Genomic DNA, 16566 nt, shown 5'->3' on the forward strand with positions numbered 1-16566 from the left:
AATTAAAGAAACAAGATTATAGTTGGTTGAGGACGCTTTTCTAAAGTTCAAGAGCATTTATAGCTCTTTTGAAGAATAAAAAGACATTTGTCTATTGGGAAACCAGAGACAGAGAATGTAATCCCAGTCTGCACATGACGGTAGGTCATTTTGAGTTCCAAGTAGCTAGCGAATGCTCATTTAATTTGTGAAGTATATTATTACTTTAAATCTGCAGACAATCTATCTGGCATCCAGTTGCTTGAGATACTGTAAAATACATAGGAAAGAAGAACTCTGCTTTAAAGAATTTAGAATACTTAAGTCTTTAATTGTTAAAAGAGCATGCCTGTGCTACATGTACAGCATTACATTAGTGTCTTAATTGCAATACTTTTTTTGTTCATAGCTATTAATTTCAAGCACTTACACCCTTTGGGAAAAAAAACTTGAAGTCTCAGGGATTGCAATTCCCATATTAATAACTAAGTAATGAACCCCCCATTCGCCCTCCCAAATCTGTATTTTATTAAGTTATACTTGAGAAATATAGAAATTCCACATTTCCACACTAGAATTAAGATTTAGTTTTTATAATGAAATTTACTTAAATAGGCAAACTTAACCTGAAGCAATACTTCTGTGTGCCCACCAGCAGCTATTAGTGGAAGCTAAGCCTTTTATCTGTGAAAGCCCAATATGAATTTTGTCACTGTATTTCGAGAAGATCTGAATCAGTGTTCTGTATTTTAATCTATATTAAAAAATATACAGTTAAAACCCGCAGACCTTAAAGCATCTTCAAAAGCCATAAGCAGCAGAACAGAAAATATACGTTCCTTCAGAGTTGATACTATGTGAGTTCTTTGCTTGTAATCTATTTCAGAAAATAGCTGCTTTTATTTCAAACAATGTGAATTTAATTAAGAATTAATCATTTTAAACTAGATGTAATTAACAGCTATATAATTAGAAGTCATATAAAAATATTCATGAAAACTGCTTTAGTGTGCATAATACTTAGCACATGCTAGTACTTACTGGTGTAGCAGACATCACGTACAGCATGCTCATAGTATTTTTGCTATAGAAATGTGCAAAGGCAAAGTGTTAAATGTTTTCAAGGTCCTAGAGTTACCACAGCTAAACTATTTCACTAAAAGAAAAAAAAGAGTAACACTGAGTTCACAGTGGAGATTTCCAGTTGTCAATTAAGACACATGGTTGTAAGAAACTGAACTTTGTTCTTAGTATGTGTGTGTTTAAAATATGTAGCTTTGTAATATGTTTATGCAGTTCTATTATGTTTTGTCACTTACAATTTCTGGGGGAGTTTTTCATGCTTAATCTGTTAATGTACAAATAACTAAGTATGCACAGCACTGAGAACACCAAAATCAGGAAACAGTGATAGAGCATTCCTGTAATGATATTGCCTAGTTTTTCTTTAATGTTCAGTAGTAATATGAACATTCAAGGTTTTAAAATTGTTTTCTGAGCCGGGCTGTACAATATCTCATATAATAAAAACATTATTTTATTGCACATTTTCAGTAGGTGGTTGTAAAGAATGAATGGCTATTAATATTTATTGGGGAGTGGGAACCACAGGCCATCTTTTGCAGTGTTTCGGCAAGACTTTTTGATTTTAGACTAAATAAAAGGTTAAATTTTTGACTCTTAGTTATTTATTACTGTCCATTCCACCCTCTGCTCCCCCATTTGTTTCCATGCAGGTACATGCATTTTATAGGATTTGATGTAAAAGAATGGTGTATGCGTTCTTGGTTTTTCTTTTCCCCTATTTCTTTTCCTCCAGCAGTTTTGCATAGCAACTTTGGACATCTTCCAAATCACAAGTTGAGGGAAGCTGTTCTAAATAGTTGCTTCATACAGGTTTCATTTATTTTACCCATTTTAACTGATAATCATCAGCTGGGTCATGAAACTTTTTCACAAAGCTACATCTTCATCAGAGTAGATGCTGAGATTGGTGGTCAAGGTAAACAATTTCATTGTCAAAACACCTAATAACGTATGTTTCTGTGTTTGTGTGCGTGTATGTGCAGATATCTATATGCAAGATTTGATTTTAGCTGATACATTTTTTCATTTAGATACAGGAAACTGCTAACGTTTATTTAAAGCTCCTTACCCCACATCCTTCTTTTTCCTTTCAGGTGAAAGACCTTTCAAATGCAGTGAATGTGGAAAAGCCTTTAACCAGAAGGGGGCATTGCAGACCCATATGATCAAGCACACTGGTGAAAAACCCCATGCTTGTGCCTTTTGTCCTGCAGCCTTTTCTCAGAAAGGCAATCTTCAGTCACACATACAGAGAGTTCATTCAGAGGTAAATACAATTATTCATAAAGTGGTTGGTGCTAATATACTGCTTATTTAATTTTCAGTATTTAAATTGTCCTGTTTGCTATTCCTGTGCTCTCTGGTGCTTTCTGTAGCCAATATAGATTTACTGCTGTGGTATAGATTCTAGTTTGTTGGTTTTACCTGCAAGCTTTCCTAAAATAGCTTAATCTGAATAAATGTATACTTAGGATAAGTACCAAAACCTTTGTTTACCATTGCCTTTTCAGTACATGGATAGATTAATAAATTATTAGTGGTTTTAGGTGTATAAAAACGTACCTATGTCAGTCTTGGGAGAACGAGGGCTAGAATCAGATGGAAGTAAAGCAGAAAATGGTGAAAAATTTCAAGGCCAAACAGCAACCCACTAACTCCATCATAGAGCGTACTTGCAATTTGTCTTTGAAGTATGTATCTTACAGCCTTTTTCGGAGGTTTTTCAGTTACAGGTAGAAGAAAATTACAAGATAAGATAAAAAACATTGTTATCTCAGACCTCTTCATGCTGAGTTTTTCTTCTTTGTGACAGACAATTTTTAAGATTCAAAAGATACTCCTATGATAATTATTCTGAGCAACACTGGCTATGCAACTTTGTTCAGTCATTTCCTTGCTGAAATTTCCTTCCTTCCTTCAGTGATTTGTCGTTGGAAATACGCACAGAAGGAGACATAGTTTTGATTTGGAAAGTATGAAGTGATAGAGGCAGCTTTTTTTTTTTTCTTTTTTTTCATGCATGCAAAATATCATCTCTGCTCTCACTCTTTCCCCTAACTCTGTCTGAGATTTGCTTTCTTATTTTCCATTTTTGTGTTGTGATAGATCTTATTTATTGGATTTTTTTACTAAGGATCCTTTTAGTGTGGTAGTTTCTTACTTTTAGGGTACGTCTTAGTATATGAGTATGTCTTAGTGGTTTGTGTTACACTTAATTATATTAAATCATATGTTTACATTTCATATAACTGTGTGACTAGTCTCCCTCACTGTTCACAACTCCCTATATGCTACAGCTTTTGCTACATAAAAAAATGCACCAACATTAATTTCATAATTTACATTGATTTTTACAATGTTGTTGGGGATCAATCCAAAAATATTTTTCACTTTTTTCTCTGTTACTCTGTTTTTCTGTAAGGAAAAAAGAAGGTTGTGGGATAAGAGACTTTAAATAAATACTACCTCTTGATCATGTCTTATGCTGTGTTTCATGATCCTGAGCCTACATTTTAGTTATTGCTTTGGATCATTCATTGATTTTTTTTTTTTTTCTTTCTTGCTGTCACTGTATTTCCTTCAAGACTGCATGCAGAACTCTATTAATTTTTCATTTTATCCTGAGACAGTCACAAAATAACATTACAGGTGATAATGAAACAGGTTGATTCTCACTTATGACTGTTTAGTTGTACCAGTATTTTATTAGTTGATAACCTCTTTCGGAAAGTCTTGTTACTAGTTTAAGCTAATAACAGAAAATACAAAATTCCATACTATATCGCAAGCAGTGCAGCATGTTTTCTTTTGAAGACTTTGTTTTTCGCTATGTATTGAAAGCACTGCACTGGATCTTACTGCTATGTGATAGACTGAGGAGGAGGGGGAAGTGAGGATGGTTGGAATCTGCAAATTTAGCTGCTTTAATTACCTCAAGCCCTTGGCCTGAAAGTCCCAAACAAGTTGCTGCTGATCACTTTCTCATCCTCTGTGTTCAAATTCAGTTCAAACTATATATTAAACTTCCCTGCCCTTCACCATGTTGGTGTTTTGATGGGCGTTGGGTTTTTTTTTTTCATGCAGTCCCTATGGCCTTTGGCCCAATCTATCTCACCTTCATTCTACTTTGACCAGAAAAATGGATTTTATTTTTTTCGTGGAAATTTATAAAAGATACTTTTGCAAAAGTAAACAGAAGAGAGCCAAAACTTGAAGATAAATCATCTGCATTTTTTTCTCTTCATATTTCCTAACTTCCATTTGTATTACGTATGATGTTACATCTTCAGGCATTTTAAGTGATTTATCTCTTCATATTTTAAGTGATAAAGTTGCATTTCAGTTTTGTTTCTAAGTGTGTAAGAGTAGGAAATTGGAAGGAGGGAAAAGTCTGAGGCCTCATTTGCCGGATGACATTTGTTTTGCTTTCTGGTGCTCCCAATGTTGAGAAGTGGTAATAGGAGATGACAGTCATGCATGTAGATTACTGTTGACTTGATATCCGAGAGATACCAGACTGATTCCATAACTGGTTATCAGTAACTTGGAAAAAATAAACCATTTTAGCTCTCATAATCCCATAGTATATTTGTTACGTGGATAAATAATGAAAAACATAGTATTTGGTAGATGTAGGGAAAATTTACTTAATTTTTTTCATTTTATTGAAGGTGAAGAATGGCCCTACATACAACTGTACAGAATGTAGCTGTGTCTTCAAAAGCTTGGGTAGTTTAAATACACATATCAGCAAGATGCACATGGGTGGTCCACAGAATTCTGCAAGCGCTTCGACAGATGTATCTCATGTTACAGTGGTAAGCTTTGCTTGGTATATTGTGAAAATGCCTTTAAGAGTTTAATTAGGTCTATACCTTAATTCCAGTAATTCTTCAGATAGGTTAGAACTAAAAGACCTGTAGCTGTCTTGGTTTTTTTTAAAGTTTTGTGTCATTTCTGGAATGGATTTGCATGATTAAATATTGGCAGAATGTAAATTGGCCAAGTATATGCACAAAAGGATTTACAGTTTGAGAGTTTCGTTGAAAATACAACAATTTAATTCTACAACTAAGTAGAATATAATTCCGGTGCTTACAGATTGTGTGGGGAGGAAAGGTTTCCACCCCAGATAACATAAAAATAATTAGGAAGTTTTACTGGAACAATGAAATTTAGAACTAATCAAATTATATATTAGTTCCAACTCATTTTCAGAAATTAATTGTTTATATAATTCTAGTCCCTATAAACACATAATGGATCCTTCTTCTGAGTATTTCTGATAACTTGTTTTAAATGCTGGCTTCTTATTTGACAGATAATAAAGGAAAAAGCTTTATTGGAAGCACTGAATGTTTTTCTTTCTGTATCAAGGTACAAGAAAAAGCTAAAATTCGGAAAATGCTTCTGGTTTCAAAAGATTATTTTATTTTTTTGAGCCAGTTCATATTTAATTTATCATAGTACTTTTTTTTTTTCTTTGACTAGAACTACCTTTTCTACCTTTATTCCACTCTGTTTTGCATGATTTCCAACTTCTATGCTTTAATGTTCAATGGATGACAAGTAACGTCAGACTTTGAGGAGGAGGGTTAAAATTTAAAGTCTCAACTTCATTATGCAGGTGTATCTTGTTGAAACCAAGTGTCTAGTAGTGTTGTTTGGAGACACCCCCCCCCCCCTTTTTTTTTTTTTAGATTTCATAAAGTTTTTTTTGTATGGCAGATGCTATTTTTCTCTTCAGGTTAATTAATAGGAAAAAAGACTAATGTGTCCTATTTCCTTGCAAGTACATATGATCTCTACATCTTTTTGTGCATTTCTGCATTCACAAGCCTAATCTTAAAAGCAGGATGGAAAAGAATTCCTTCATACTACCTCATGTTTGCTTTCCCTGGCCAGCTCTGTTTTTCTTGTTTTGGTTTGTTTGAGTATTTTGCATTTGCATTGTGTATTGATGTTACAGCAGTGTGTTGTTACTATCTTTTGCTGCGTGCATACTTCTCTGCTTGCATGAAAGAGGAGTAAGTAAAGAATACCTCCATACAATAGTATAAGCAAAATGGGAGAAAAAAACTTTTTTCTAAAAACAGATGCCAAGAAGTTTAACAAGGAAGAACAATGATAATAACTAGCATCTCAGTTGCATATTAAGAGAGTATTACGCTTTTTAATTTTATATCTGAAACTGCAGATAGTTAATGATTTTTTTTTTATCGCTATAGAAAGATGGTACGTTCTTAGATTAGCACTAGCATTCTTAGATTAGAACTGACTTCTTCATTCTGCTCAAAACTTGCAGAGCTGCTTTAACAACAAATCTCCAGTATAATAATTCTGTTCTGAAGTTTGCGATCAGTCTCTGTCGTCCCTTGTTATGTACCTGGGGATGAACAAGGATTATGTCCTTAAATACACATTCCAAAAGTTGAAGTCTCCTGAAGTGCTGTGCTACTGAAGAATGCATTCTTGTGATACGAGTACATCTTGTAAAATATGCTTACTGTAAGGCTGTTACTCATCTTTTGCTGCATCAGTGCTTATAGCTAAGGTATTGGTTTCTGTAACTTGTGTTTGTTTAATGTGTTTAAACTATGAAGCAACGTTAGTGATTCTATGTACTTTTGTCTCTCTCCTATAGTCTCATTTTTTCTGTCCCTAGTCTCCATACTGTGGGAAAATGAACTGTGCTAATTCTCTGCATGGTATTAGCCATGTTTTTCTTCTTTTTGTACAAAGGCTTAAAATACTTTCTTTTCATTTTTTTGTAGGACTCTGTCACCCAGCCTTTAACAACATCCCCTGCTAATCTTTTGCAACCTGTTGACAACAAATGGAAGAATGTAAGTGTAGAGTTTCTGTCATATTTTTGTGTCAAGACTAAAAGTGGGAGAAACTTTATAGAATTTTGTAAACTTTCATTTAACTGGTGAAAAAGGATATGCAACAGTCCTCTGCGATAAGTTGATCAGCTAATATGTGAAGGCAAGCTTCTTGGTGAATGCAGCTGGTTATTTAGGAATGGAACAGGTCTTGAATGGATTACATTCCTTCATTTGTTATATGCTTATGATTTTGCGTATAATTCTGTTCATTAGTTCTTCAAAATGGAGGTAAATACTCTCCTCTATAAAAAGACCAGAGGAGAGAAAGGACTCTTAAAAATACTGGATTATCCTGCCCCTCTGACTTTACTTCACTCTGTATGATCCTTATGTTGTATACAAGTGGACATCCTCGTAGTGGACAGTTAACAGACATTTCAATATATATATATACAGTCATATATACTGTAACATGTATGGGAATCTTGTGGAAAAGGAATCTGTAATCTCCTTGATAGAGAAAAGACAAAAAGTTTTGAGGGTTGAAGCTAGACAGATTCACACTTTGAAATAAAGCATGGAATTTTAGTGTGGAAAATTTACTGTTGGCATCACCTCAAAACTAATGCAGACAGACCTCAATGCTAAGGTGAATCAGCAGCAATTTTGTTACATGTTTTCAGACATTCCTTCTTTGATGTACTATCTGCTTGTTTCTGTGCCTTCAGATGCACAGCCTGCTTGTTTATGTGCAGTTGCTGTTCATTTGTTGAACTAGGATACATGCTCAGATTCCTGCATGGCACTGCACTATGTATCACACAAGGTTTTAAGAAAATGTATATGTACTTTTATTTAATGTTTGCTTTTTGGTAAGTGGAGCTAGTTGCATCCTTATAATAATTCTTCATTTTCCTCCTTGTAATGGAGGTGATAAAAAACAGGGATATGTTTTTGTATTTTCAAATAGAATGACGTACTAAAATTAATGTGAGGCATCATGGGTGATTTTTAAAACTTTCTGAGGGAACTTGTAAAAGAGGTGCACAGGGAATCACCATTGTTACTGTGTTTCTGATGGAATCCCTTGGAAATCAATTCTTGACCCTACACTACTTAATATGTTATCAGCGACCTGGAAGAAAATATAAAATCATCACAGATCAAGATGATACAAAGATTGAGGTAATTTATGAAGAGGACAAATCACTGATACAAAGTGATCTGGATTTCTTGGTGAGCTGGGTGCACCAAGCAATATATGTTCTGATACGACCAAGAATAAAATCACATATAGAAGAACAGGAAAAGTAGGCCATATTCACAGGATAGGAGTTTTCAAGGATTTTAAATTCCCCTTACAAATAGGGATGGAAGAGGTAATAATTGCTATGTCAGCTAAAAGTTAGGTTTTCCTTGCCTGGAAAGATAAGTTTTGGTCTTTTTATTTAGAGAAGAAACTTTGCATAGAAATGAAAAGCTTGTATGTCCTCTGTATTTCATTCTGGGAATTTTTGCTTTTGTTGGTTGTCTGTTTATAGTGTCCACTATTCATGATCTGTGTTGAAAGATACAGGAAGAATCAGAGCCATCAGAATTCTTAAAGTATGATATGATGTATTTTATTATTGAAGAGATTCAAGGTGCATTATGTATTTTGCCCATCAGATAAAATATTTAAGGATGACTTGATCTGGCCTTTTGAAGAAAAGGGAAAAATCTGTAATCTCTTTGATAGAGAAAAGACAGAAAGTTTTGAGGGTTGAAGCTAGACAAATTCACACTTTGAAATAAAGTGTGGAATTTTAGTGTGGATAATTTACTGTTGGAGCAACTTGCTGAAGTTGGATAGCAACAGAAAAAGTGACCACAATAAATTACTTGATTTAAAGAACTGCTATAATTTCTGTACAGTTACTTTACTTGAAGGAGTAATTCACTCAGCAGTCACACGGTCTGTGTTACACAGCGGGTTGGACAGACTAAGGGTGATCACAAGGTCCACTATTCTAATTGAACAAATGTGGAATTATGAAGTAGTAATAAAACACTTCATTCTCTATGCTATTTTTAAAATTGGGTATTGAGGTGAGACCTACAAAGAGACCTCTGAAACTTTTTATAATGAACAAGGTATCTTAATAGTAATGGTAACAAACTTTCTATGTGTGCATATGTATATGTTATTCTTCAAAAAAGATAACCTCCATGAGACTGTACATAAACTGCTGTATAAGAAGTGAACACACTGGCTAAATACATGTAGTACTGTAATTTTCATGTCAAAGATGATGTTGAGTGGTTCCTTCATTAACAATTTTTTTTTCTCTTGCTAAAGCCTGGGAGAATTTTATAGAATTTTTAGTGTAGGCTTCCCACTCTACTAAAGAGCTTCCCGGCATTCTGTTGCAAGAAAGTGAATCATCTCCATGAAGAGCTGTTACACTCTTTAGCAAAACAGTTTGCTTCAGTTCCTGTTTATTGCAATGAAAATGGCATGTAGCATGTTTTATTTTGTAAAATACATATTGAAATGTTTATAACACTTTTGCTAAATTGGAAAGTGAAGAGATTGTCTTTCCATCTGTCCCACTGGTGAGGTGAAAAAAGACAAAGTAATGGTTAAATCGGCAAAATAGCAAGTGCTATCGCAAGAGAAATGAGATAAGGGTTTGTTTTGTATCATCTCGTGAGAAGGCATTAAGAATACTTCATCAAATTCTCAGGATATAACTCAAGTCAAGCTAATTTTTCTTAATATATTTCTTTGTAACCATCTTCAAATATGGTGACAGTGTCATTTTAACTGTCCAGTGTAGTGTGTCAGTGTAAAGGAAATCTCAGGGGAGTCTTCAGATTGGAAGAAATATTATGTGAAGCCTAAGATTATTCTTTGTTAAAAATGATCTGAAAGAAGATAGTTTTATCTATGTGTGTGTGCGTGTGCCTGGAAGTGATTATTTCTAGCGAACAGAAGTGAATATTAGAAGCAAATACCCAGTGTGTTCTAAGAAACAGAATTATGGGGCTAGCCATTATATAAATATATATTTCTCTTTTCTGCAGTAAAATAAATGATTGAAAGCAGTTGTTTCAGTACTGATATATTTACAGAGTCTATTTGTTATAACGAAGAGACGTTTATAAATGAAAGAGAACAGAAGGATTATTTCTGATTTTAAAAAGAAATACCAAGGCTTTTTATCACTTTTTTTCTTCATATTTGTTACTAAGGTAGCCTAAGATAAAATTATCAAATCAAAGATTAAGAAATTTGATTTTTAGACTTTAAGTTTTTTTAGTATTTTGACACAGTATTTAAATTTAGTATTTAAATTCTTAGAATATAGAGATTCATCTAAAGCTAAGAGATTTAGAAGATTGAAAGTTGAAGGGGAAAAAAGTTAGTAGTTTGATTGTTCTGAAAGGTTTTGATGTCACAACACAATTTCATACAAAAAAATCTAAACTAATAGAAGGTTATTTTTCCAAAGGACTTGCTTTAGTTAAATGTGAACTTTAAAAAGAGAACCATGTCAGTGCTGTTTATTTGTTTTGGAATTACTTTTCATGTGACCTCTACATGTGGAACTCAGTAATTGATCCCTGTGTTTTGTAGACTGGTTGAAGGTTCACTAGTTCCAATAAGCTTAATTCAAGCTGTAAGCTTACAGTTACGCAGCTTGGGAAGAACTCCAGAAAAGGGATATACAGAAGCAATTCTTTAGTGGAGTGAGCAGACCTTGAATGACAGCTCTGTATAATTCTTCTGTCTTATACAAGTGGACATCCTTGTAGTGGACAGTTAACAGACATTTCAGATAAGGGAGCCAAACAGATCAGTTCATACATACTTTTCATCTTCCTTTACAAATGTACTGCTGTATATTTCAGGCCACACATTTTCGGTCTCCACTTCTTCAACAGACAGAAAACCAGGTGTCTTCAGCTACTGCTCATCAGGGTCAGCAGGCTGTAACTGATGTCATCCAGCAGCTCCTTGAGTTATCAGAACCAGGTCCTGTAGAAAATAACCAGCCTCAACAACCTGGTCAACAACTCAACATTGCAGTGGGAATCAATAGAGATATTTTGCAGGTAAGAGCTGTGTGTGAGAACAGCTTTACATTTCAGTGGTTTCTTTATTGGTTTTATTTTAGTGAAATTTGTTCTCAGTCTTTTCAATGATAGCATTCTTTCTGCATTTCTAAATGATATATCAGTCAAGAAAGGATTGTGAAGATCTACTGAACGAGTATGGAACGCACTAAGATATCTTTTTGTATAATTTTACAAAAGCAAGGTTATAAATATTGGTTATATGACCTAGAAGAAAACTTTAAGTGTACACACCCATACATGGACATTTTATTGATCCCTTTGTCTTTTTTTTTTTTTTCCTGTTCCCTAGAAGCAGCTTGTGGCACGTCCTTAAGTTATGCTGTGCTTAAAACATGATGACATTTAAGAGGGGAAAAATATTTTTATCTGGTTAAAAAATGAGAATGTATACAGGGCCTTTATCCTGTTCTAATTAATAACAGCTATTTGAACATTTCCTATTGGTGCAAAGAAAATTCCTTCCTGGGTCAGACCAATGTTTTGTCTAACCAATTATTCTGTCCTTGATACTGGTAGTAGGAGATGCAATGTAACAGAAGAGATCCAGGCAGTAATTCAACTGTCTATGCTTGTTCTGCAGCCTCCACCACATAATGGAACAGGGCAGAGAATATTCTTCTTTAGTATTGGTGGTGGCCTGGTAACCTTTAAGCCATTTTTTTCATCTCTAGTGTTTTAAGTACCATTTAAATTTCTTTTTGGAAGACCCGAATGTTACATGTAGCTGCGTGCTGGCTCACCATGTTACCTGTGCTGAGTTATCTAATGTTGGGAACATGATGTATAGTTGCACCAAATTATAACACAAAATATAACTGTTGTTGTGATAGCTATTAAAAAAAAATAAAAATCTGTCTTTGTGGTTGGTTCTTTAAGTTATTGTATGAGCATCACTAGCCATATTGTTGTACAAACTAAAAATAAAACATAGTTTTCTTCCAAGCGATCAAATATCTGTACACTCCTACTTAAATGTGTGTTTGAAGTCTTTGATCCAAAGTCTTTTCAGACACAATAATATCCATAAAGGTGCCTACACTCCAGTCCCTTCCAGGTGTACATAAAAATGAGTGCATAGCTCTTGCCTCGGTCTGATGGTTATCAGTGGTTTGTTAACAGAGACTTTTGAGCTTTTCTGAGCCTTTCTTTGGTTTAGCATTCTTCCTTTTTCTTTATACCATCTATGGCTTCTCCACAAGCTGATGGGCTTCAAATTTGATCTTTTATGGGGATCTATTCTCTCAAGTAGCAGGCTTAAGAGATAGCTATATATTCCTGGCAAATGCTTGATTCTGTAGAAAAAATTGGCACTTTTCTGAAAGGCAGCTGTTGGCACATGTATTAGTGCAGGAAATCCAACTTAAAATCTCACAGACAATCAGAAGTCAGTGTTGTGTGAGAATGTTTTTGCAAGTTTGAAATCCATCTGAAATTCTGGGAGGATGAGACGTTTAATTCCTTTAATTATATTTGCATTATATCTTCTAAGTAGTTGTTTGAGAAAAGTTGGAGCAACTGTGGAATGTTTCGTTCTTTACCTAGAAGTTTTCTGTTCTCTTTTAGCAAGCTTTAGAGAACAGTGGGTTGTCTTCGATTCCCGTCTCTGCGCATTCTACTGACTGCAGCCAGGCTAAGACTCCTGGGGCCCAGGATCAGAACCCAGATGTCCAAGCTCTCTCAAATCATCAGGCTGACTCTAATAATGCAGAACAAGATAAGGAGCAAGAGAGTACAGATAAACTGGATAAAAAAGAAAAAAAAGTTATTAAGAAAAAATCACCATTTTTACCTGGTAATGTTGCTATTGCTTGCTGCTTTTTGTGCTGTAAGGACTACAGTATTTGTGGGTGTGTTCGTGGCTTTATAAAGGGATTTCCCAAAACATATTGTGGATCAGTTATGCTCTTCATCTACTTTTGCCTAAAACACAGTATGTGTATAAGTTATGATAGTAGCATTTATAACTTTCGTTACACTGATACTAAAATGTGTCAGAATGGCATTAAGTGAAGTTACACTGTTAAATCTTCTGGATTTAGATCAGTGGAGTTTTTGGAGGATGACAACAAGGAAAGAATATAAATCTTTTTCCCTCTTCTTCCCATCATCCTTCTCTGAGGATTGGGATTTCATGCTGTGTCCCAGAGCAGAGGGTTCTTGCAAGCTCTACTCTTCCTCTTTGGAAGTGAGGCCTCGCAGAGGCAGAAGTGCAGTGCTGCTGCCGCCTCATGCAGATCTTCACTGATCTAGGCCATGTAGGGAAGGATGAAGGTTGACATTGTGGATAATACTTCATGTCACCTGTGTTTGGAATTGCAGTACTGATTTGATATCGTCACCATAAATGCATGCTAGTATTTCACCTCACTGTATTGTGTGTATGCAAGTCTGGATTTTGTTTCTGTGTCATTAAAGCTTTAAGGTTGCTAGAAGTAGTTTGTTCTAAGTATAGCCATCATACTTTAATGGCTGGCCTGGTGGAGACAGCTCTATAATAAGCAGTCATTGAGCTCTGGCCATAGTAACTTCATAGATACATTGATGTTGCTTTTTTCTTTGCAAGGGATGCAGAAATTGATCCTAAGTTGAAAACTCATCTTGTCCAGCATAACTGTGCTAAAAATCAACATTAACTTTTTCCTCTGGTAATAATAACTATTTTATTCCTTGTGTGTAACAGTAACAACTCTCTAACTCTGACTGCAAATAAAAATAAAAGGTCACTGCTGTACAGTCAAACACAACCGCCTTTATTTTTTGATAAAATAACATTACCTCAGTGTATTGACATGGTTTACAGAAGAAAACACTACATGAACTGATTTAAATGAGCAAATATCGGATACTGAACAACATATATGAATAAAAAACCCTGATAGGATTTAGAAGCTTCTTTTGTCATTTTTGTTGAGAAAAGGTGTGCTGTTGCTTTAGGGCAGAGCTTAGGGTTCTCGGATCATAAAACAACTTTTGTGAAAAAGTAGCCTTAAATTGTAAGTCTTTCAGAAGGACTTTTTGCTCCTTTAAAAATTTAGAACATGTAATTTAAGTCTGAATTTGCAGAAGAGAAGGCCATATAAAGTATCTCCTCCAGTTAGTTAGAGAAGTGTTTAGTACTTAAAATAATTTGGTATGGTTATGGTTGAGAAGTTATATTCAGTGTTGGATAATTTTGTGTTGGATATTGTAATTATAAGTTAACTGGTATATTATATTGCATAATACATTCTGTGTTTCTAAGTGGCATACAAACTGCATTCTTTCTATTCTGTGAAGTCAGACATTTCTTAGCTTTTTTCTTTTTTTTTTTTTTTTTTACCTTCTTCCTTTTCAGTAGCATTAAAATGTTTGAATTTCAACAGGATTCTCTTGGGTTTTGTTTTTGTCATTCCAGCCCATCACTATTTTTGTGAAGTAGAATGTATTTGATAGAGAAGTTAATTGTCTATGAAGTGTGTTGTAATGGCATCTGTTTCACAAAATGTTTTTGTGTTTTGATTGCTTTGTATAATGGTGTCAGTGTAGTGGAATTTTTGAAGAACTGTTAAAACATTTCAAACACATTCATTTTGATGTTCTTTATTTCAGGTTCTATACGTGAAGAAAATGGAATCAGGTGGCATGTTTGTCCATATTGCTCTAAAGAATTTAAAAAACCAAGTGATCTAGTGCGCCACATTCGCATTCATACCCATGAGAAGCCATTCAAGTGTCCCCAGTGTTTCCGCGCCTTTGCCGTTAAGAGTACTCTCACAGCACACATAAAAACACATACTGGCATTAAAGCTTTCAAGTGCCAATTTTGTATGAAATGCTTTTCCACCTCAGGGAGTTTAAAAGTTCACATTCGTCTACATACAGGTAAGGCCTCAAAATTGCTTTTGTATTTTCTATGATGTGGGTGAGACCCTAAATGAAAAAAGACAACGTGAAGCGCTTAAATTGTAGAGATGTCAATCATGTCATTGATATCTATCAGAGAATGAACAGGTTTTAGTGTCCTATATGATGAACTTAAATTTTTGTCATAACTTTCTAGTGTTTCATTGCTTTGAAACTTTGTTTGGGCTTTTACAAAAGCCATGGATATTTAGTTTTCTAATGATGAGTTAGCTGTTGCTCCTTTTTAATATCGCTATTGTGAGTGTATTTAATTGTGCTTTCTAAAGAGTCATACTCTTAGAATTTGAATTGTGATTTTGCTTATCCCCAGTCATCTTTCATATTTACTCTGCATCTTTTCTTCCCTCTCCTTCCCCATACTTTTTGATAATTTCACTGTATTACTCAGGACTATTTGGTTACTTTCCATTTTATCTTCAACAATAAGGTGTTGCTTCATGTTTTCACCAACTTACCTGTTTTCAGTATCTTACACTGCATACCCTAAAACTCCTCTGTTCATATGGTCCTTGTTTACATCATATATGATGTCTTCAATACCTGTTTGTCTGTGGCTGAACTTCTATCCTCTGCATAGAGAAAAATGAATTTTCTGCTCTTGGTGGACTACCTGGTTGTTTTCCACTTTGTTTCTTTGTTCTTGCAGATAAATAAGCTTTCAGCAAGATAAGCTCATAAATGTGCTGCTCTTTCCTTTCAGTCCTGTTTATGTATTTACATTCTGCAAAAGTATCATTCACTGGCTATGTGCATTTGATGTTCAATATGTTTCATAGTCAGATGCCTTTAATCCGTGAAATATCAATGTTGGATTCATCTGCAGAAAGTTTTTCACTTTGTTTTTTGTAAACTTGGAAATGAGTATTTTTTTCTGTTACTTTAAAGTCAACCTTACTTTATTTAAGAAGTCAGACTCATTCAAAGTGGCAAAAACACTAGGTGGCTTGAAAAATAGGTAGGTCGGTGTTTATGGAACTCCAGCATGTAGTTAGCCATTGTTCAGCACACTTGTTTTTCCTGTCAGAGAGGTTTGCTTCTTCCTCTGGCTAGCAGGTTAGGCTTACTGGGTCAGGTTAGAGGTTCATCTAGCCCCGTATGCTATATCTGATGGCAGCGTGTGGAAAAGGGGAAGCCTATAGTAATGCTTAGCAGCATACAGCTAGCTTCTGCTAATCTTTGGGTTGAGAGCTTTATGAAGCAGGCTGTACCTCTGCACTAAGCAACACTTTGTAGATTTTTGTTCCAAAGAACTTAGCTAGTGATTTTGAACCCCTGTGAACTTACTGCTAGAACAGCCTAATGTAATGAATTCAAATGTTGAGCTACATGTTGAGTAAAGTACTCTCTGTTGCTTTAAATATTCTGCTCAGTAGTTTCATATGATGTTTTAGTTACTGTTTTGTGAAGAATGCTTCATTCTTATTTCTTGTGCCTTTTTTCCACCTGTGATTTTGTAGAGCTTTCTTCATAACATCCAGTCGTGTTTCCTAGCCTTCTAAGTCCAAGATTTCCCCTTGAACAAAAGCTGAAAGTTTGTCAGCTTTGCCTGTCTCTGTAACTTGCCAAGTTCTCCAGTATCCTTTCCAAGGAGAGATTGCTATTGGATTTTGCATTGCAAAAGTCTTTGTTTAATAATTCTTGTTGGCAT

The 16566-nt window shown here is 34.7% G+C and overlaps 1 protein-coding gene across 1 annotated transcript in view; it reads left to right on the forward strand.

Annotated features, from left to right (window-relative positions):
* ZNF236 (zinc finger protein 236) overlaps window positions 1-16566 on the forward strand; it is a 76267-nt gene that overhangs the window by 11871 nt on the left and 47830 nt on the right. Inside the window, exons 5-10 of the mRNA XM_050891351.1 lie at window positions 2160-2332; window positions 4737-4883; window positions 6840-6911; window positions 10788-10991; window positions 12579-12807; window positions 14604-14876. Coding sequence (XP_050747308.1) covers window positions 2160-2332; window positions 4737-4883; window positions 6840-6911; window positions 10788-10991; window positions 12579-12807; window positions 14604-14876 — 1098 coding nt within the window. The remainder of the gene's footprint in view (window positions 1-2159; window positions 2333-4736; window positions 4884-6839; window positions 6912-10787; window positions 10992-12578; window positions 12808-14603; window positions 14877-16566) is intronic.

The sequence above is a fragment of the Gymnogyps californianus genome, chromosome 2 (genome assembly GCF_018139145.2).
Source record: "Gymnogyps californianus isolate 813 chromosome 2, ASM1813914v2, whole genome shotgun sequence".
Taxonomy (NCBI): Eukaryota; Metazoa; Chordata; class Aves; order Accipitriformes; family Cathartidae; genus Gymnogyps; species Gymnogyps californianus.